The following is a 22,757-nucleotide window of genomic DNA, read 5'->3' as shown; positions in this document are numbered from 1 at the left end:
AATACAGCAGGGCCTCTCAGGGAACATGGGTCAAGAAACTTAGCTCTAAATCCCATTTTCTTCACTTACTAGCTGTGAGCCATCTACCCTCTTTAATCTCAGTTTCTTCATCTGCAAAATAGGCATAAACACAGTTACCTCACCAGACTGCTGTGAGGGGCACAAGAGAAAATGAATATGACACTGTTTTGTAAATTGTAACTGACTGAAGGGTTTGTGTGTTTTGGGGGAGGGGCAAATGGGGAAGAGGGGCACAGGGGGAGGGGCAGAAGGACGGAAAGAGAATCAAGCAGGCTCCACACTCAGTGAAGAGCCTGATATGGGGCTCAATCTCACAACCCTGGGATCATGACCTGAGCTGAAATCAAGGGTCATACACAATGGACTGAGGCACATAGGTGTTCCCGACTTGAGAGCTTTTAAATCATTACACCTTCTTCACTCCCTTTGACTTTCCCTGACCCTGAGCTTCTCCCAAACCTGTAAAACTGAGAATCCAGAGAACCAGTGATTCAAGGAAACTGGGATAAGGAGTCCACAAGAACTGGTTGGAAAGAACCACCCCAACAAAGCCAATTGTTTCCCTTTTCCTTCCCCAGCCATGAACCAGGGACCTTAGTCTATGCCACCAGAGCTCACATTTTCAAAGGGAAAGCATGGGATTAGAAGGTCCCTGCCTAGTAAAATGATCATCAACCTGGGGTTTAGAGATTCCTGGTTGCTTCCTTGCCCCCCTCTCCCACTTCCCACTTTCTTTCAAGCTGAGATGCTGACAAATCGTTTCCTTTCTCTGGGTTTTAACCCCTCTATAAAATGAGGAGTTTGAACTCTGGCTTCTTACACTTGTCATGATGATTTTCTTGGGCAAGGCAGTTCACTTCTCTGGGGCTCAGTTTCCCCTTCTGTCAAATGAAAGGGTTGGGGTCATATCCATGGCTCTCAATCCCAACTGCTCATGAAAAATCACCTGGGAATATATATATATATATTTTTAATATCCGCACGGGAGCCCTGCCTCAGACATGGCTGAGAACCATAGTACTACATGATCTAAGTATCAGTGTATAACAGATGACCCCAGACCAGGAGTGGTGGACAGAGTGAACTGCCACCTAGGCTCCTGGCCCAGAGCTTCAGGGATGCCACTTCTCATGCTCGCCCCCTAAAGGCTGACCTCCTTCTTCAAAGGTCCTAGGGACTTCTTCCAACACTTGCAACATAAACATCTGGGGGGACTTGTTACAAATACTCTCCACCTAACCCTCCATTCATGGATCCTTACTGGGGAGCCCACTGTGGGAGAAGAAATCCAGTGAGAAAGGGACGGTGTGGGGAAAGGAGTTCACATTAAAGACCACGGAAGGGTCTTCCCCCAGACCCCTCAGTGAGTAGAGAACAACATTAAGTGAGTGCTCTATTTAATTGGACATTAAAGTAACCTACAATATCAGTCTGAATCAGATAGACAGATAGGCAGTTCTCTGGAAAAATTTTGAAGAATCCGGACATGGAGCCCTTTGCACTTCATATTCCTACCTGAAATCATGCTATACTGAAGCCCACCACACTTGGAAGTGTGTAATGACTGTCCTCTTCCAGTAAAGCTTTATTGGATATCTCGTAGGACTGGAGATAGATGCCTGCGATGAAGAATTTTTACTGAAAACTAAATAAATAGTCGGATATTTCTGATAATTCTGAATTAATCTGATAGTGTGGAGTGATGGGAGTTTCTACTGGAATTATCTGGATAATTATATTATACTCTACTTTTTTTATTAATCCAAAGACCTTGTTGAAGATTCTACCAGGGAATGATGTTCCAAGGTAACTGTGGTGTTCCCCATCTTTCTTCCACTGCCCAGTTTCCAGCCAGCCCTTATGGTGGCACCACTATCACACCCATTCCCAAGAATAAGAGGAAATGAAGAGTGGGATAAGGAGAGGTAATAAATTCAAGAAAGGGAGAGGACAGAGCACATGGATGAGGCAAAATGGGAGGGAGAAAGAGAGGAGTATAATAGGCATTCCAGGGGCACCTGGCTGGCTCAGTCAGTGAAGCATGCAACTCTTGATCTCAGGATTGTGAGATGGAGCCCCACATTGGGTGAAGAGATTCTTCAAAAATAAAATCTTAAAAAAAAAGAGGAGGCATTCCAGAGACATTTTTTACCTTCAGAACAAAATTAGAATGAATTTGAATAATAAACAAAAAATGCCTGGCTTACTTTGCTTCACTACATCTCAGACTTAGAGGATACTTATACCAAGGCTACTTTACCAAAGCAAAGTGCAGATTGGAAGGCATCATCTGAGATATTTTTGAAACTCTTTCATTTGAAATGTGCAGATAATTGGAATAAAATTTTTCAGCTGGGTTTTTAAAATTTTTTTAAACATTAATTTATCATTGAGAAACAGGAGAGACAGAGCATGAGCATGGGAGGGACAGAGGGAAACAGAGACACAGAATCTGAAGCAGGCTCCAGGCTCTGAGCTGTAAGCACAGAGCCTGATGCGAGGCTCAAACCCATGAGCGGTAAGATCATGACCTGAGCCAAAGTTGGACGCTTAACCGACTGAGCCACCCAGGTGCCCCAACACCTGGGTTTTTATTTGCTAACATTGCCATGGGCTTCAGCCATCTCCCCAGGTTTGCTCTTTGTCCTTTTGCAAAATTTTCTTTACTCTCATGGACCAAAAGACCAAGTACATAATCTCCTTAGTTATAGAACTAAATGAATGACTTACCTGGTATTGAAGATGTGTCCTCATAATTCCAAACCAAAAGAAGAAAGCCAGTGAGCAGCAGGATTGGCATGGTGGCCACAGGCATGACTTCAGGCATCATGCTGGTGATGTTATAATGCATTGGGTTCAGCATTTCCAAAACCATCTTTGTTTTTTGAGCTCAGGAAAAACAATTTAAAGCCCTATGGAAATCAGAGGGGCAAAAAAAATATTTAGAATATCTAGGACTCCTGTTGGTTGAGAGGATGCTGTACTATAGATATCAGCATTTTGTTTTATAATGTGATTGGACACCTAGACAAGACAAAGTTGTGGTTACAAGTCAAAACAAGCATGCCAAAGAGAGATCTTTTGGCTTGAAGTGCAGCATTTCTGACCTTGGTAGAGTCTCAGGTTCGTTTAGACACTTGGTCTGATAGAGCCTTATCATCTTGCCCTTGAGGGGTAGAGTGGCTGAATTCCCAATTGAGAGTCAAATTTCTTACCAAAATACAAGAACATGAAGCTCATTCCAGAGGTGGAGTCATTCTGTGACTTCATCAGCAGATATTGTTTAGGCAATCTTTTTCTTTTGAAGCCAAATCAATTTTTTATAAAGTTATCCCAGATCCCTTCCTTGATCAAAATTACTTCCCCCAAAGAGTAAGCTTCTCCAGCAAGAATGAGTTTCTTGGAGATTGTTGAGGCATCCTCAGAGCTTCTTCTTAGGTTGTTCGGTGAATTCAGCATGACTCACTCAGGACAGTCTTTTTCTGTTGACTTTAATAAGGCTTAAAATCTCTTGCACCATGGCCTGGATTAAGCAGTGCCCATGGGGGGCAATGTCAGCATTAGTAGGAAAGAAGAATGGGAAAAGAAGAATAAAGAGAAGGAATGAGGAAGGAAAGAAAGGACAGAAAGAGTAGAATCCCACCCACAGTAGGCTCAGGTGCCACTCATGTATTGCCCAAAGCAGCTAACCTCTATGCAAGACAGTTTTCAGTTTGATTTGCTGGTTCTGTCATGTTTCTCAACAATGTAATGTTGAGTCTGTCTTTTCAGTAAGGTTTTCTAGTATTAGTACTCTCAGAAGAGAGTTTCAGGGATGGAGGTTTGTTGAAGAGACCTAGTTGAATAAACTTGCAGAGCCAGCAAGAGCGACCATTCAATGCACTTCTGGTGCAAGATGACTGCTCCAAGTTTTACCCTCCCTTGGAAAGTGACCTTAGTTTGCAGGACTTACAATGGCTCTGAAACAGATTTTGGCAGGATCTTATCTAGTAATAATTGTTCTAGATTCTTAACCAGGGCTTCTAATTGGATTCCAGGTGCTCTGTGAATGTCCTGACGTTCTGCATAATGTGTTGTATCTGCTCACCTAACTTTTAGGGGTAAATAACCTTCATCAGATTCTTTTTTTATTTTTTAAATATTAATTTTTTTAATGTTTTATTTATTTGAGAGAGAGAGAGAGAGAGACATCGTGAGCAGGGGAGGTTCAGAAAGAGAGGGAGACACCGAATCTGAAACAATCTCCAGGCTCTGAGCTGACAGCACAGAGCCTGACGCGGGGCTCGAACCCACCAACCGTGAGATCATGACCTGAGCTGAAGTAGGACGCTTAACCGACTGAGCCACCCAGGCGCCCCTGTTTATTTATTTTTGAGATAGACACAGCCTGAGCAGGGGTGGGGGTGGGGGGAGGAAGAGATAGAGGGACACACAAAGTCTAAAGCAGGCTCCAGGCTCCAAGCTGTCAGCACAGAGACTGATGCGGGGCTCGAACTCAAGAACCACGAGATCATGACCTGAGCCAAAGTCAAACACTTAACCAACTAAACCACCCAGGCGCCCCTCATCAGATTCTTAGAAGAGTGTGTAATTACATTTGTCCCTTGATCTATATGAGATCTTAAATATGCAGTTAAAAACTCACTCTGGCAATTATAGAAATTTCATAATATAGTTGAATTCATTCAGTTGCTTGATTCATACTATTGATTCATTATATTCCACTATTTAAATAATTATCAACAGTTAAGTGCAAGGCACTGAAAATGCCTGCACGGATGTTGGGCAGTTTATTATTTTTTTCTTAAATAGTTTATTGTCAAGTTGGTTTCCATATAACAGCCAGTGCTCATCCCAACAAGTGCCCTCCTCCATGCCCATCACCCCGCTTCCCCTCTCCCCCACCCCCATCAGCCCTCAGTTTGTTCTCAGCATTCAAGAGTCTCTCATGGTTTGTTTTAAAATATATATAAGCAGAGTCTGAAAAGTCAGCAATGTATCATCATCTGTTTCCTTTGTTAATGAGTAGGTGCTTTGAAGAGGTTGAATTTTTAGGTATTTAATTTCCAAAGTGGAATTTTATATCATTCTAAGTAAGCTCCCTGTGACTTTATGATAGCCAGGACCTTCAAAGTTTCTGTCTATATTGATGAAACCTGAAACCAAATGTTAAAAGCATAAGTGACAAAAATGGTTGTCACAAAAAGGAGGAAGACATCCTAGAGGAAGTGATCCTGGTTGAAACTTCACATTAAAGAAACTCTCAGAGGGGCGCCTGGGTGGCTTAGTCGGTTGAGCGTCCGACTTTCGCTCAGGTCATGATCTCGCGGTTCGTGGGTTCGAGCCCCACGTCGGGCTCTGTGCTGACTGCCAGCTCAGAGCCTGGAGCCTGTTTCAGTCTGTGACTCCCTCTCTCTCTGACCCTCCCCTGCTCACGCTGTCTCTCTCTCTCTCTCTCTCCTAGAAATAAATAAAAAACATTAAAAAAAAAATAAAGAAACTCTCAGAAAAAAGTTTTAGGGAAAAAAAACCCTCTGAGAGATATTTCATAATATTGAAATCACAAAGGATAAAATGTTGGAAGTTGATGCAAATGTATAAAGGAGTATGACAATTCACTAAGGCATAGAAAGGGTGCTCCCTCCGCATCATAAGTTATCCAAAGAGAAGGCACCAAGAAATGTTCAAATACTCTCAAGTTTCATTTTGTTTTGCTTTGCTTTTACAAACAAAGAAAACACTTTAAAGAGTTGCATTGTTTCTAGTGTTTAAATTATGGTATATTACAATTTTGGTCTTACTATTTTTTCATTTCCATATATACTTAAAACCTATAGAGGGGCGCCTGAGTGGCTTAGTCGGTTAAGCGTCCGACTTTCGCTTGGGTCATGATCTCACGGTTTGTGGGTTTGAGCCCTGCGTTGGGCTCTGTGCTGACAGCCAGCTCAGAGCCTGGAGCCTGTTTCAGTCTGTGACTCCCTCTCTCTCTGACCCTCCCCTGCTCACGCTGTCTGTCTCTCTCTCTCCTGGAAATAAATAAAAACATTAAAAAAGTTTTTTTAAAAACCATAATGTTAAAAAAAACCTATAGAAAGAGTTTTTAATGTTTCAACAAAAAATTAAAAGCCATGGGATACTTGTATTTTTTTCTCTTGATTTTTAGGTTTGCTTTACGGTTTCACTTTGCATGGTATTTTTTATGGTCTTGCACTACTGTGCAAAGCAAAGACTGCCTGTATGTCTGAATGTTTAATAGGGCTAAGAAGTCTGGTTGCTTATCTTTCTCAGAAGTATGTCCTAAAGATGCCTCAAAGAATATGAGAATTTTTTTAGTGCTTACAAAGCATTTACTATGTGTCAGACATTGTTCCCAGTGCTTTACCAGTAGTAAGCCATTTATCTTCACAACAATCCTAAGCTAAGTAAGACAATCCCATTTTGCAGATGAGGAAACTGAGGTGTGATAAGTAGGACACCCAGTTTGCTTGCTACAGAGCAGGGATTAGAGTCCGTGTAGTGTCTTTCCAGAGTCCATGCTGTGTTTTTTTCAAGTTTTATTTAAATTCCAGCTAGTTAACATGCAATGTAAGATTGGTTTCAGGTGTAGAATCTAGTGATTCATCACTTACATACAACACCAATGCAGAGCCCATACTCTTAATCATGCCATATCGATACCTATTATGGGACTTATTTGGTCTCTACAATCAGGGATTTTTCAATCCTAAACTATCTATGTTCATTTCTAAGATACTCAGATTGACTTACTTTAAAGTAGAGTAAGCTTTTCAGACCTCCAAATACCATAGCTGGAAAGGTCTTTTCAAATTCTTTGCTCCTCTTTCCTCCTTGTTAGTTTTCCTGCTCTGTAGAACATTCTAACGGGCCACACAGGTAGGTTCGTTGAACAGAGGCCTTTGAGTGGTGGTAGAGGAGGAATGTAGGAAGATCCTAGAACTTCATAGGGGTTCCTTTATGTCCTCTGTGCCAGGAATACCCTTCCCTCACCCACAAAGATACACACACACCTCCCTCAAGTGCCATGTTCCTTCAAATGCCATCTCAAATGCCTGGATCTCCAAGCATTTGTTTGCTGAGTGGTCTCCACTCTTCACTCACTGGGGCATCCCACACTGGGCCTGGCACCAAGTAGGGGCTTTGGCATTCTGATGAACCAGGTCTGTGTTCCTGTGCTGTGTGGAGCCAGGGTATTCTAACACCTTCACTTACTGCCCCACAACCTCAGGATAAGGAAATGCCAGTCCTACATTCAAAGTCCCCAGTCTGAGCCAGGACAGAGGCTGCTGCGGACACAGGAGAGCCTGAGTGTCCTGGTGCCTTGGGTTCAGGACATGCTCTGGGCCCTCCAGTGCCAGGAAGAGCTCCCAGATGTCCTGGTATAGCCTTGACCCTCTGCATGGTGGGGAAGCAGGCCCTAGCTTTACCGGAGTGCCCCCCGGCCTGGACAGACCCTACCAAATCCTACCTTGCAGCATGGGAGTGACCTATCCAGAGGACCTAGCCCCCCTCCTAGGGCCTGAGGCCAGGTGCCAACACTGCCCTTCCTTTCACTGTCTTCAATACATCCGGTTTGCTCTGCCCTTATGTCCCCACTCATAGAGAAATGCAACCCAGCTACCTTGGTTCTCTCTGCTGTGCCTTCTGATTTTAGGTCCCCATGGGGGGCTGCTTCCTGGGACTACCTTTGCCTACTCATAGTTTGGTGCCAGGCCATAAGCTGACACTGAGTGAATTTATAAGATCAGTTGTGTACAACTCACTGTATTATCTAAAGAGAGGTCAAGGATAATAGATAAAATAATTTCCATTTATTCTTTTTTTTTTTTAATTTCCATTTATTCTTATGAGTTGGATGTATTTTTGTAAGTTTCCTGAACCCTCCCTTACCAAATAAAATGGGTACTTGTTCTTAAAAGTCCTCTCCCTTCTTCTGTGACCTCTCCTTCTAGAAGGTGAGTTTTCCAAGGCCAAGGCACAGTGTCTTCTCCTTCACAGCTATATCCCAAGTGTGTCCTGAACTTTGTAGATGCTTCACTACAAACCTGTGGCCTGAGTTTGCAGTTTCCACCTTTGTTCAGATTTTACTTCCCATTGCAGCTTCCCTGAGACCCATCTCATACCTTCCCTTTCAGTTTGTCCTGCACACTGCAACTAGGCTGTTTTTCAAGTCAGTTTTCATTACCTCACTTCCTTGCTAAACCCTTCTTTGATTCTAGTTGATTGTAAGGCTTCCAAATTCATCCTCATTCAGACTTATGTCTTGGGTTTTATGTGCCAACATTCTGATTCCTTGTTGACCCACAGACCTCCTTACCTGAGCGTTCTCCCTCATGCCTCCCCCATATCTCCCCAGATTGGCCGGTTCTGCCCCACAGGCCTCCCAGGGAAAAGTTTTCTTTCCTTGCATCTCTGAGCCCTCAATGCATCTCTGAGCCTTCACCGACATGATTTATATAAATACCCCTCCTCTCTTTGACAGGAGCCTGGGACCCTCTTGCTTTTGACTGCCAAGCCACTCTATCACTCAGAATCATAGAGAGTTTCATTAAATAAACATTTATTAAGGATCCTGTCTGGGCAAGGTGATACATTCAAACATGAGAGGCCTAAGACAAGTTCTGAAGAAGGTGCTATTAAGCCAGGGCCTGGTGTGAGGACGACAGGTCTCTGGGATGACAGGCAGAGCTGCCCATGAATTTCTACATCAAGGGAACACAGGGGATCAGAGCTGGGGGGGAAAAAACTCTGAGATCTTCCACTAGTGCAGTTCTCTCCCTTGAAAAATGAACCAACTACATGAAATCCAGGGAAGTACAGTCACGTGTCAATGGTCCCTTAAAAGTGGGAAACATTTACCCATGTTCACATTCTGCGATCTGATTTCCGTACCATCCTACAAGGGTCATGACATGCAGGTTCTAGTCATTCTCCCCAGCAAGCTTTCAAGTGAGTCCCTGGCAAATTTTTGTTCTGGAGCTGGAGAGGTAATAGGAATCAACAAGGGAAACGCAGAGGGATAAACATTGTGTGGTTTTCCTGGACACCCCCCCCCCCCCGCCCCGCTTTAGGGATCACTGGCAAGACCTCAGCCTCTAGCATTCCAGCCAAGAAGGGAAGACTATTGACAGTGCATGGCAGGCAAGTTTCCCTCTCTAATAAATGCACAGGCTGCCAAAATCCACATTTCACATGATTATGCTGATCCAAAGCTCCTGGGGATCAGGCAGGACTAGGGCTTTCTTTGTCATATTTGAGGTCCCATGACTTCAGTGCAGGTTTGTGGAAATGCTCCTTCACCATAGTTTACTGGCCAACTACCAGTTGGCCTGGCTGCTCTTTTACCTCAGGTTTCAACTTTGCCCCTCTGAGGATTCCCTCTTGTCCCTCAGACACCTAACCTATTATCTTCCCAATGGGCTATATCTGAGATCCTCTGCCAGGAGAATTTGTCTTTAGAGTATAGTCAGCAGTGACCCTATGCAAAGCCTTACAGATCTTGATCATTAAAAGCCTTTCTGGCCATGAGACAAGGGGAGGGGTATTGTGGGACCTGAGGTCCTCCATGGGGCCCTCAGACCCTCTTGTACAGAGGCCACCTGACATCAAACCATATTATTTTCTCACTGTTCCATGGAGGAAGCAGAAGGGACAGGCTGCCTGTCATTCCCACAGCATAAGTCCTTTCAATAAGAGGTTTCCTTCCCCTTCACTTTGCGATTCCATTTTATAAGACCTACTGTGTTGTCCGGCCTCTGAGGAAATAGGTAGTGGAATTTTTCAGCCTACTCTTAGGCTTTTAACCTGAGGAGGGAAAGGGTAGAAGTGACAGTATCACAGGAGCAGGATTTGGGGTTGGGGCCTGAGTTCAAGTCTCAGTGGCTAACTAGCCCCCATGAGCTCATTTGCTTCCCAAGCCTCCCTGAGCCCTGGCTGAGGAAGCAAATTCTCTTTAGCTCAGGACATGGAGACAACGGCTAAAGTGAAACCTCCAGAGCCAGCACCACTGGCTTAAATCCTCAAGCTTAAGATCTCTATGGCACAATAGGCTTGTGGGACTCCATGACTCTGGGAGCATCTATGCAAGGTCCCCAAGTAGGACTGCCTAGGGTAGCTGGAGAGGCCACTGAATCCCATTCTTCTGGTAAGATCCAGAGCCCTCCCTGAGCACTGAGGTCCCAGTGGCCTTGCTTTGGCTCACCTACCTGGATGTGGTACCAAACCTGCCTCCTGTACAGAACACCCAGCTGCCCCTGCAGTGGGATGTCTTTCATTGTTACCATAGCATAGTTCTTCCAGGGCTAAGAATCACATATTTTTCCTCTCTGTGGCCCCCATGGAAGCCACCATGAGTGCCTTGTACCTAGTAAGTGCTCAGTAAATGTTGGTGAAGTGAATGGTTAGCAGGTAAGACTTTTTGGCCTAGGTCATCAAAGCATCCCCAGGGGAATGTCTTCCATATCTTATCTGTGATTCCACATGCCAAGTTTCAGCAATGCAGTGGTCCACAGCCATCACCCAAACAGTCAGATAACAGAAGCATTAACCAGCCTTTCCTTGTGAGCTTATCTGTTGTTGAATGAACAAACTGTGAGGCCACAGAGATGGCCTAGAGCGGGGCCAGTCTCTGGCAAGGGAGCCATTCTCTGACCCCAAGTGTTCGGGTTACTTAACCTCCCTGGACCTCCTTTCCTTATCTCTAAAACATGGAGATTGGGCCATATGACCTCTTTTAGTTCTGTGTCTGATGCACAGCATTCTTACCCTTTATCTTAGCTTCCCCTCCTGTCCCTCTCCAGTGCCTTTACCCCTTTCCATCTTCTTTGGTTCTTTCTCCTTGTGCGCCATTGCTTTAAGCCAGCCAGTGGTACCTGTAGGCCCACGTGCCCAGCGCAAAACTGGTATGTCAGGGAAACTGGGGTGCAAATGGCTGATTTTTGCCATCTCCTCCAGCTCTTCTAATTCTCCTTAAGGCTCCAGACCCATTCTGAGAACTCATGAAAGAACCTGTGGAACTGCATTTTGGAGAAAAATCTTAGAAATCAGCATGCAATGCTTCTGAATATAATTCTGGGTCCTGGACCCCCTGAGACCCATCCACAGACTTCAAAGTAACAACTCCTGTCACCACTTCCTTCCTCTACCTTCCACCTTAGGTTCCCAGTATCCCAGAAGCTCTTTCCAGATCAAAACCACCTTCACTGGCCAGCAGAGTATGATATTCAGATTGTAAGTGAATAAAATTTCCTTGGAGAATTTTATATTTCACCTAAATCCCAAATCAGGTGAAGCCTTAATGATAATAAGGTGGTAGATTATGTGCCAATGGAATCAGTGAGAAAAGTTTAAGAGGAGAATGTCTGATACCCTGAAATTTTGTCTGTGGCCTAAACCTCACATGACACTGTCCATGGCTATACTTTAACCCTCTCTAGGCATCAAGGCTTATAGGATCGCTTGTATCTCTGCCATGGAAGGTCCCATATCATGGGAGAGAATACATGCACATGCAGACTGCTGCGTTCACTCCAAAAACTTAATATCTACAACATCTTAGGCACTGTTCTGGGCTCTAGGAATATAGCAATGAACAAAATGAGGTTCTTGCTCTCAAGGAGTTAATTTGAATAAGATGCAGCCACCTGTATTACTAATAATATAAGTCAAATTATAAGAGTTTAACCAAGGCCATAAACAACTGTGAGAAGACAGGAGAAGCTGGTTATCCTGGCAAGGTTGGGTATGGTTTAATGAGCAAGCCTTGAAAGAGAAGCATTGTTTTCAATGTAACAGGTGGAAGGAAAGGCTTTCCAGGTTAAGAGAATGAGAAAAGTATTAACAGGGGAAACTCAAAACTGCTCCTGCATCCCTCCCCATCCCATTAGTTTTCCTGGGTTCAGATGGACCCTCATCACTGTGTGTGTTCACTGCTATAGCTCTGCCTTGGTTTCTTCATCAGAAAAAGGGGAGGAAAATAGTATGTCTTGATATGGTAACTATGAGGAAGGAAAGAGATAAACCATGTGGGGGCCTTATCAGAGCATCTACCACCTAGTAAGAGTTCAATAGATGTTATTGTTATTAGTCTTCAGTCTCTGGCAAGAGCATAGGTCATAAGGGCCAGTCCTGAGAGAATCTAGAGGAGCAGTCTCTAGATTGGAGTAGTGTCCCATGGGAGGTCACTGAAGAAATCTGTGCATTGGGGCAGGTTACTGCACCTCTCTTGGGTACTCATAGGGTGTGTGGTAGTCTCTGAGTTCATTGGTCTGGAGGCCAGTGATTCTATGACCCTTTTGTCATGGGAGTAATTAGGGATCATGTGAGAGATGCTGAGGTGGCCTGAACAGGATTGCAGAATAGTTTATGTTTGCCTCTAGTGCCCCTCCCCTCCTCACTAGACTTCCTTTTCTGTGTCATTTGCCCACTTTTTTTTTTTTTATCCACCCACTTTCTTCCCCCTAGTCATAGGAAATCATCTATCACCAAAATAATTAGTGTCCAGGGGCTAATCCTTCAACTTGTTCTCCCTCCTAGGGATATTTTTCATTTTAATAGGTACTTAGAGCTGTTTTTTGGAGGGCATGAGAGAAATGTTTGGCACTCTCTCAGCTCTATGGGAGCCTGCAGTCTAGTGGGAAAAAAAAAAACTAGTAAGCATGATACTATTGACAAGTACAAAGAGATATTAGCATAGAGATGTGGCCAAAGGTGGCTTTTTGTGAATGGTGAGACTTGTTCTGGGCCTTGAAATGTGATTAGAGTTTTGACAGTAAGAAGAGGACAGGGTTTTTAGAGTTAGGAATGAGTGAGTGGTTGGGGATAATGAGACTGAAGAAGCTGGATCATGTTGGGAAGCATTAATATCTACTGGTGGAGCTCTAAGCAGGGGTGAGGGTGATGAGGGAGGATACAGGAGAAGCATTATTCTCTTAGTTGACCCCCTGGCTTCTAGTTTGTTCATGTACTCCTGTGCTGTAAAACTAGAGGAAGGTTTGAGGAAATAGAAAATTTCACTGGCTAAACTGCTTGTATGGGTGCTAATACTAGAGGCAGCATCTTCAAAACTAATTTGTGAGCCTTGCAAAAAAATTTTAAGTTTATACCTAATTTAACATACATCTCACTGTCAACAAGCACTGGGCTTGACCATCCATCTGTTCCAACACACTTGACTTGAAATGACCTTTTACTGCTTCCCAAAGCAAATCTATCATCAGTGAGTGAAGAATTGGCCCATTGAGATAATTGTATGTGACTTTTTTACACTGCTGAGCATTTAGGCAGTCCTCTTCAGTTCTGGGGATGTCCTGGCCAATATTTCTTTGGATGTTGTCTCTCCTCTATTCTCACTATTTTTGCCTCCTAGAACACCAATTAGACAAACACTGAGTCTTATGGATCCATTCTTCATGTTTACCTGTTCTTTTTGCATTTCCCATCTCTGTTATCTCTTTGTGCTACATTCTGAGATAATTCCTTGATTGGCTCTCTCAGCTCTTCAGCTGTTATTTGGCTTTTCAGTCCATCCATTCATATTTTTACTTCAAAAATCAAAATATTAATGTCCATTATATGTAAATTTTTTATGGCTGCAATATCTGCTGACATCTCTAAGGCTATTATTAATTCAGTGTAGTCTAAAGCCCTGTTTTGATTGATCAATAAGTCTGTTTCCTCAAGTGCAAACCCTTCTATTTACAGTTTGTGATTTCCTCCCATGGTGTGGGCATTTATCAAATTTTGGTAAGTCATAATTATGTGCTCATTTTTGTGGCTGAAATTCATTGTTAGTCAGCTGGCAGCTTCTGTTTGTCCACCTTTTGGGGGAGGAAGAGAAGAGACAGGATGTTCAGTGCAGTTTGTATTCTAAATCTGTTTACAGGAAGAGTGAGGAAGGGGTGGAACTTGTCCCTAGTATCATAGAGTTAAGCTTCTGGGCTTCGATGTACTCTGCATCACCAGTTCCAACCTTCTGTGCCAACAGCTTCTTTGGAAAGAGCCCCCATCTGAGCTGCTTCTTGATAAGGGGAAAAGAGATATACAGAAACACCTGAAGCTAGTTCCTCAGTCTGCTAATTGCCCCTAGTTTCCTCCTGCTCTCTTAATCTATTCTCTCCACATATAGAACTTCATTGGGTTTTGTCTTGCCTTTGTAAGGATACTCTTCTGTATTTTGATTTGTTTCCTTTAACAGGTTGATCTCATCAGTTTTTATACTTCCAGAATTTCTGGCCCAAGGAGGGCTCCATTCTTGTTTTATAGTTCAGTTGTAGATTTTTAAAAATATCTTTTCTGATGTGGGGTGACAAAGAAAGGCTATAGCATATGCTTCATCCTCCATTTTGAACCAGAAGTTTACCCAGGATATGAAAAGTAAAGTGCCACAGATTTCTGAAAGTCATTCCAAAGAAGGGGCTCTGGCGATGTTTTAGCTTCTATCATTGAAATGAGTGGTTAGACTGAACAATAATGTTATCTGTTCCATCCTATAATGTCTGATGTTATAGTTACTCATCAGTTCCTTGGCTCTGAGGCCAGACCTTGTGATAATAAGACAGCATCATTGATGTCAGAGGTCCTTTAGATCTCATCTAGGGAAGATCCAGAGTGAGATATGGTAAATGTAGGAGGCAGCAGGGGATAAATAATGAAAAGAGATATACTTAAAGGCCCAGAAGAGCAAATATAGGCTAGACATAAAAGTCAACTGGAGGGAAAAGAAGCAAGCAGAAATGCAAACACATAAGAATGGCTTCTCAGGGTAGAATAGAGAACATGGGAGATTTTGGCCAGGCATGAGAATTCTAATAAAATAATAAAAATTTCTACAAGGCAGGGTAAACTTGGAAAAAGGCAATGGGTGAACCCTTAATAAGTGATAGTTTGAAAAGGGCCCTGAGTGACCTGTGACCAGTTGGAACTTGGAAGTGAGACATAATCAGCATTGTCATAATTTTTATGACATTATATTGTTAATGTAGTTTGTCATAGTGGGGGAATAATTTACTTTACAGCTCTGTCCCATACTGTGTGACCTGGGGCAAGTTACTATAATGAGCCTTGTTTCCTTCCCAGTAAAATGGAGATAATAAAGCCTTCCTTGCCTTGAGATAGCTTAGATAAAATATCTACATAGACTGTGATACAGTGCAAATGGCAGGCATGATTTTGCCTGAGGCTCCTTCTAACTCTCCTGGAGTTAAGGAGCAAAGCAGAAATGAACAATCTAGTGTCCCCTCAAAGATACAGAAAGCCTCAGGTAAGTATTCCAAGGATCTCTGAAAGACTCTGAACTGCCACAGCTGGTGAACCAGACACATTCTTCCAAGGAGTCCACTCCTTCACCAAGGCCCTTCTGTTCTAGGTACCATGCTAGGTGATGGGCACAGGAGGGACATGGTTGACAGGCCCTGTCCCTAGAGCTCATGACCTGGTAGTGAATGCAGGCCTTAAACTAGTAAGCATAAAACTGGGATAAGATTTATCAGAGGGAGTTTGTGGGGCCTGATAGGAATATGTAATAGAAAACCTTTTCAAGATTCCCCAGATGAGGTCAAGTGCCCCCTTAAGCTGAATCTTAAAGACAGTATTTTCCAGGGGAAGGAGTGGCAAAGGGGTGACTTATTCCTGGGAGAGGGAACAGTGTGTACAAAGGCTCTGATAGTTAAGAAGACAGTGCTCTTACTGAAAGTAGGAAAACTTCTTTCCAAATTATGTGGGCACTATTCCAGTAATTTGGGGCAGACATTATTTATGCTGAGAGTCTCTGGCACAGCTGGGCTGTCATTTTTCAACATGGTTTCCTGATCTGTCAACAGAGTGATGTGGGGGACTGGCCCCATGTGCAGGTGGGCTCACCTGAATTGACTTCCACCTTTTCTCATTAAAGTCACTTATGACCTGGGACACAGTGAGGAATCCCTGTCTCCCATAAAAGCCAAGTTAAAGTAACTTTAAAGGAATCTTTACTCAAAAGAATATTTGAGAAGGATTTCATTTTCAATTTGTTAAGCATACAAGTTGTTGAGGAGGGAGGCTTTCTGGTGCTTCCACTTCTCAGGACTGGGACCACTGTTGAAAGTTTGGAAGTCTTTAACCATATGGATGGAAACAGTCACTGAGGCCCAAGTTTAGTTGAGACAAAAGTTGTGACTTGCCTGCTCTTGATCCCAAGTTCTACATGGAAGCTGCTAATAGTAGTCCTAAGAAACCAGCCAAGGGTGCAGAGGAAAACTCCCACTTGATGTAGGTAGGGGCAGTGTGAGGGCCCCACGTAAATCATTCTGGACTCACCTCTAAAAATTCTGATCCAGTATAAGCCAGCCTTTGGCCTATGTGGTAAATCCCCAATATACCATTTAATTGTAACCTTGGTTGGGCAAGTTACTTAACCTCCCTCAACCTCAAATTCTATAGCTTTGTAATGGAGGTAGCACCTACCTCCTACAGTGGTTGGTGAGCATTTTATATCTCATTTACTTAAAGCACCTAGTTCAATGGCTAACACATACTCATTTCCCAACAAGTGATAGAGAACCTTAATGAACAAATACCCCTTAAAAGACAAGGATGTCAGGAAGGAGAAAAATATTTAACTAAGAACTATGTTTTGAAGAAAGATATATAGTCAGATAGTCAGGCATTGGAGATGAAGGGTGCTGATCAGTGGACAGAGACTCATGGCCTGGTTTGCCCCAAACAGTCCCAATTATGCCTGTTGTCCCTGAGCCATTATTAATAGCACTCCATTTACTCTCCAAAGTGTTCCAGTTTAGACAATTTCATAATCACCTTAATTGTATGTGAGTCTCAAGTGTGCTTCCAGAAGCAGCCACCCCCTTCTCTCCGCCTACAGCATCAATACGAAAATGACTGCAGCTATTAATAATTACAATGGCTACCTTTAATTGAATGCCAAGCTTTACCTTATTACATTTAAGCCTCACAACCAGTCCCATCAAGATTTTACTCTTATATCCATTTTACATATGTGGCTTAGAGAGGTGAGGTAACTTGCCCAAGAGTCCAGATTTCACAAAGTATAGAACTTGGAACCGGAGGTCATAGCACGCTTCCATATTCTGGGCAGAGCAGCTGATGATTCTGTAAAGGTGAGGAGAGCCTCTCTGGAAATTTCCCTTTCAATGGAAATGGTCTCCCACAAACCCCAGGGCCTGAACCACAAACACCTCTGAGAAGGGTGCAGTTCAAAGGAATGTTGGCCCTTGGGTTAGTGGCCAGCGGGAGCTTTGCCTCCATGCCACGGTGTGAGGAAATCCAAACAGGCCTTAGCTTCTTAGACACTGCACTCCAGTACCTGAGCCGAGGGCACTGAGGTCAGTCCCAAATAGCACCATTTTTATTGCAATATTTTCTTCCAAATACTATCCCAAAGTGCTAAACCATGTAAAAACAGCAGCAACACAAGAACCTCAAGCTCTCCATTTTGTGGTGTCTTTTAGACTCTAATAATCTCAGTCTGAGCATCCTAATCCTACTTGTGGATCACAGCAGGCATTTTGTGCATGCATATGTGTATATATCAGTAAATGTAAATAACAATAGCTAACACTTATTGAGCACTTACTGTGTACCGTGCACTGTTCTAAGCACTTTGTAGGTAGTATTCTCACTTAATCCTTATCTCAAGTCTAGGAGATATGCACTAATATTGAAGTCCAGAAACTAGCAGCAGCTGACCCAGGTCCACTCAGCTCCTGAGTGGTGCAACAGGACTCAATGTGGTATGGCAGTGTGGTTCAGAAGCATGCTCTTATCCTCTCTTCTGCCTCTTGCTTTCTTCTCTCTCCTCTGCTGTGTACTGGGTAGCTAACATTACATATCCTACCTACTTCCAAAGGACTGGAGGCTCCTTGAGCAGGCACTAGATGGGACTCTAGAGCCCTGCCAGGGAATGGGACTATGTTCCTCTACTTTTAGCTAGGATTGCACGCTTTCCAAATCACTGCCTCTTCTCCACAAAGCTTTCCAGATCTCTCCAGTCACCTCTCTCATCTGTGTTTTCCTTTATTGCCCACAACCACAGTCAGCACTTGGTGTACTTCTTCTGTGACACATCTCTAACGTGTCTTTATGCTGGTGCAACCCAGGTGCTTTTAATCGTGTGGCTTCACTCTCAGGTTAGATTGTAAACTATCCTGCCTCTCTCACTAGTCCTCCCAGCAGGACCCCTATCAGCCTATGCCCCACATTTGTGTGATTTAGAAAAATGCGCAACTGGGAGGATAAATTTTGGAAGAGGCTCTCCTTCAGTGCAGCTTGGACCGGATTCCAGTTCCTCCTGCCCCTGCACTCATTCTCCATCCCGTTTCCCACCATGTCCCCCTCACCCCCCACGCCATCCTTTCAGTGTCTAGCAGGGGGGCTCCAAAGGAGGTGCTCAGTAGCTATCCATCCATTGGCTTCCTGGAATTCTAAGGTAGGGCCTGTTGAAATTGTTACAATTTACAAAAACTAAGAAGACTATAAGAGTGGTTTTCTCTTTGAAATGTACACCTGATTTATGCAATTAGAAGAGTTCAAATCCAAAAAAATAGGGGAGTAATCCCTCTAAAGCAGATGACTAAATGCAACCAAAGCTGGCTATATCAGATGCTGCTCACAACAAAGCCGATAAAAAGCTTGAGAAAGTGGGAAAGTCTTAGGAAGCTGTGAGTTAAGTAACCCCCACCCCACCCCCTACCATGTTTTACAAGCTGTGCCAGTTTCAGAAAATCACAAGATCTCTCTCTTAGCCCCACATGCACATCTGTACAGTGGGGCTAACGATCCCTGACCTGTCACCATTCAGAGGATGATGTGATCACTAGAGGAGACAGTGAGTAGTAAAGAAAGGCACCCCAGGAATCATGCTAGGCAGAGTTAGGATTTAGGAATCGCTATCACTAGGAGCATCTGTCAAGCAATCACCAAAGGAAACAAAATAAAAAATAATATTTTTTGCATGAAAAATAATGGGAGGGGCACCTAAGTGGCTCAGTTGGTTAAGTGTCTGACATCTGCTCAGGTCATGATCTCACAGTCTGTGAGTTCGAGCCCCACATTGGGCTCTGTGCTGACAGCTTAGAGCCTGGAGCCTGCCTCAGGTTCTGTGTCTCCATCTCTCTCTGCTCCTCCCCTGCTCACACACAGTCTCTCTCAAAAATAAACATTAAAAAATTAAAAAAGGAAAAAAGAAAAAGAAGGTGAATGCATTACACAAGGATCTGTTTCTGGCAAATACTCAAGTTTAGGAATAATTGGAGATAGCTGTAAACATTTTGGCTATATGCAAGAAAAGATGATATAAGGAAATTACCCAGGAAGAGACCACATTGTGTTCCTTGGCTTCAAGGGAGATTTTAGGGGTGAATTGGACACTGCACATAGTTTCTTTTGCTTCTAGGACAACCAGCTCCTTCATCATGGGAGACTTCATGAGGCTTTCTTGTAGAGTTGCCTTGGGTAGGGGGGTGGGAGGCAGTGTTGTCAGGGCTGGAGAAACCAGGAGTGGTAGTTCAGTTCTCCAAATGTAGGAATGCTAAACTCTGGAACTAACCCTATTACAAAGCTTTAAAAATGAGCCAAAATAGGGAGCAGATTGGAAAGCTCTCTAGAGGTAGAGAGAAATGCCAGACAGATGGGGAGAAACTATAGGAAGCCAGTAGGAGTGGGCAGAGAAGAGGCTGGGGACTTTCAATGTGGGCAAAGACAGGTGATGTGTTTTGTAGGGGAAAATGACCCAAATTATGTTTATGATTCATTCATTGACTTTTCTAGAACCCTGAACTCCACCTAAGTGCAAGACATGGTATTAAGCTTCCAGTATGGGTGGGTAGATGGGTGGAGGGCAGGTAGGGAGGACACTAAGAGAATACTGTCTGTGCTGTTAAGGAGCTTTTGATACAGCTAGAGAGAAAGACGTGAGTACAAATAAAAATAGCAAGGCTTTATGTGATAAACTCCACAGGAAAGGAGTGTGCAAATCATGAGTGTGGAACAGCAAAGGGACTGACTCTGATCAGAGGAGGGAGACGGGAATTAGGAGCTGATTCCTGAGGAAGCAGATTTTTTGTGTCTTGTGGAATCATTAGGATTCTGCTAGATCTAGATGGCAGAGTGCCCTTGGTGATGGTGTATGACATGAATTCAGATGGATTTTGAGCATTTTCTGGAAGGTATTGGTCCTAAAGGGCTTCTGAAGCCTTAGTGAATGTTGGGACATCTTAGAAGTTATAAACATGAAAAAGTCTGTGTAAGCCAGCCCAGAGCATATAGGAGTTAACTATGTTATAATGTGCATCCAGTATGACTAAAAATATCTGGCTCTTTTTAAAGGCTACATTGCTATATAAAGCATGCCCATACAGATAGCTTGAGAAGAGGTTAATTGGAACCAGCTGAGTTGGAGAGTGATCACCATAGGTTTTCAGGATACAAGTATTTAGAAACTCAGAGATGGTGTCTCTGAGACTATTTTGAAGTTAAGAGGTTGTGGACTCTGAAACCAAAGGAAGGAGCAGGCCAGGATCAGCCAAGACCGTTGTATAAATCTTGTCAAAGAAATGAATAATTAGCATTATTAATAGACTCCACCAGAACTTTGATATAATAAAAAGAGATAATTTTGGTCAATTATAAGTTAAGGAAATAAAGATATTAAATACATTTCTCTTAATTTTTTTTTGGCAAGTGTTCTAGTTTGAAGTAGCTATTTCATCACAGATGGCACAATGCCTTGGTTCAGTTATATACAACCAGCAATGATACGGACCACTTGAACAAAGTGCTGTGGTCATGAGGGAGAAAGAGTTATCCTCCCTGAGGTAATTAAGGAGTGCTTCAGAGAGATCATGGTGGAGAAATAGGATTCCAAGGAGGTAAGTGTGTGGCAGGTCCTTCCAAAGAAAGAACAGCATGTCTGTGAGGGCTCACTGAAGAAGATTACAGGCAAAATACTAGAGTCCTCTGATTCTGGGAAGTCTTTCACTGCCCACCATCCCACCCCCATATTCAATTGCTGTTTTATCTCTGCATGTCTCACCTCTCCCTCCCTCTCTTCTCTATTTTCAGTGTCACCCATGAGCTAAGGCTTTTGCCAGCCCTCCCCCTGGAACAGAGTCACACAAATGTCCCTGCCCCTATTCTCCCCTTCCCCCAATTCTTCCTCCTTATTGACAGCTTTTCAAAATATGGAGCTCATCATGTCACTCCTATGCTTAAAAACTTGAAGGCTTCCCCCACTCCTTAATTCTAGTTTTATTTTTATTAATACAAGATCCACCCCCCCCCATGTCTGACAAAAGAATACATCTGGACTTCCTGTTCTGCAATAAAGAAATGATAGTTGTACACTTAATCTGGAAAACAGACTGTGGTGACAAGTTCTAACAATTAGACAATCCCAGGAAGGCAGATGTTTGCTCCCTCTTTTGGAAGGCAGAGCAGTGGGCCCATGAAGTAGCAGTCAGTGTTGAAGCTCAGCTACTTTATTTTGTGGGCTGGCCCAGTGGGTTATGGAAGTGGTGAGTTCAGAAGACATTGTCCACCCTCATGGAGTTTACAGTTTCAGTAAGGGAAACAATCAATATGCAGATAATCACTTGAGTTAAGTACTTAATTACAGTTCTGTGATAGCAAAGGTGAGGATTTAGAAAAGTCTAGACCAGGTTAGAGATGGTGTTTAAGGCTTTGGAAGAAGGTGAAATTGCCAAGGGACACTGTGGTATGAAAGAAGCTCCCAAAGAACTTGAGAATTCAGAATTTGTGAGGAGGAGGAACAGGCAAAAGATCCTAAGAAAGAAGAGCCAGTAGGTACAAAGAAGAAATAACATTTTATCACCAAAGAGAAGAGGAGAGACTATTTCAAGAAGGAGGATAACTGTATCGAATGCTGCTGGGAGATCAAGTTAGAGGAAGACGAAAAGTTTATGTTGATAAAGCATGGAAGCTGTTGGGACCCCAGCAAGAGTACCTTCCTCAAAGCAGTGAAGTAGGAAGAAGTCCACCTTGAAAGGAGAAGAGGAGATAGAGTGAAGGCAGTGCCTGTGCAGAACTCTTAAAAAGCTTAGCTGTGGATGGAGAGTGGACAGATTAAGTGAGAGCTTGAGGGATGCTTGCAGTTAAGGGAAGTTTTGTTTGCTTGCCTTTGCTTGTAACGGAGGATTCTTGCATCTATTTAAGTGAAATCAGGTATGAGGAAGAGGTTGAAGATTTGTGCAGGAGGAAGACCTACCTAATGGAGCAAGACCCTTGCTTAGGCAGGAGGGGATGAGATCAAGGTACCTGTGGAGGAACTGGCTTTGGTTGGAGGAAAGATCTGTGCTCTGCTGTAATACGTAAGGAAGAGAGGACAGGTGCGGACACAGCTGACCAGGGTTCTCTGCCAGGCTTATTCTCTGGGAATACAGGGGTTGGAAACATGAAGCTCTGAGAAGAATTGAAATTTTCTTTCAATTCAATAAAGAAGAAGAGCGCAGTGTCTGCTCAACACAGGCATGAGTAGTTCTGCAGGCCTTTGCCAGGTGGGGACATTTGGAAGGGGCATGGTGCATTTAGTAATCTGTTTGGGGCACACTGGGAAGAACTATCACCTCTAAGGCAGATAGGAAGTAAGGAAAGACTGGAGAAGGTTCAAGGACAAAGAAAGTGGAGGTAGCACTGGAGATCTCACAGTGAAGGCACCTGAGCAAATAAGCTGGAGGATGTGGAGAGAGAAT

The 22,757-nt window shown here is 43.4% G+C and overlaps 1 protein-coding gene across 1 annotated transcript in view; it reads right to left on the bottom strand.

Moving 5' to 3' along the window:
- CYP19A1 (cytochrome P450 family 19 subfamily A member 1) overlaps nucleotides 1–22,757 on the bottom strand; it is a 73,083-nt gene that overhangs the window by 36,027 nt on the left and 14,299 nt on the right. The window contains exon 2 of the mRNA XM_077764407.1: nucleotides 2,752–2,933. Within this exon, the coding sequence (XP_077620533.1) occupies nucleotides 2,752–2,896 (145 nt within the window). The 5' untranslated portion in view covers nucleotides 2,897–2,933. The remainder of the gene's footprint in view (nucleotides 1–2,751; nucleotides 2,934–22,757) is intronic.

Source organism: Crocuta crocuta, unplaced genomic scaffold, assembly GCF_008692635.1.
Source record: "Crocuta crocuta isolate KB4526 unplaced genomic scaffold, BGI_CrCroc_1.0 scaffold102, whole genome shotgun sequence".
Classification (NCBI taxonomy): Eukaryota; Metazoa; Chordata; class Mammalia; order Carnivora; family Hyaenidae; genus Crocuta; species Crocuta crocuta.
Note: the sequence above shows the minus strand (reverse complement) of the source record. Positions and strands in the feature narration are given on the sequence as shown.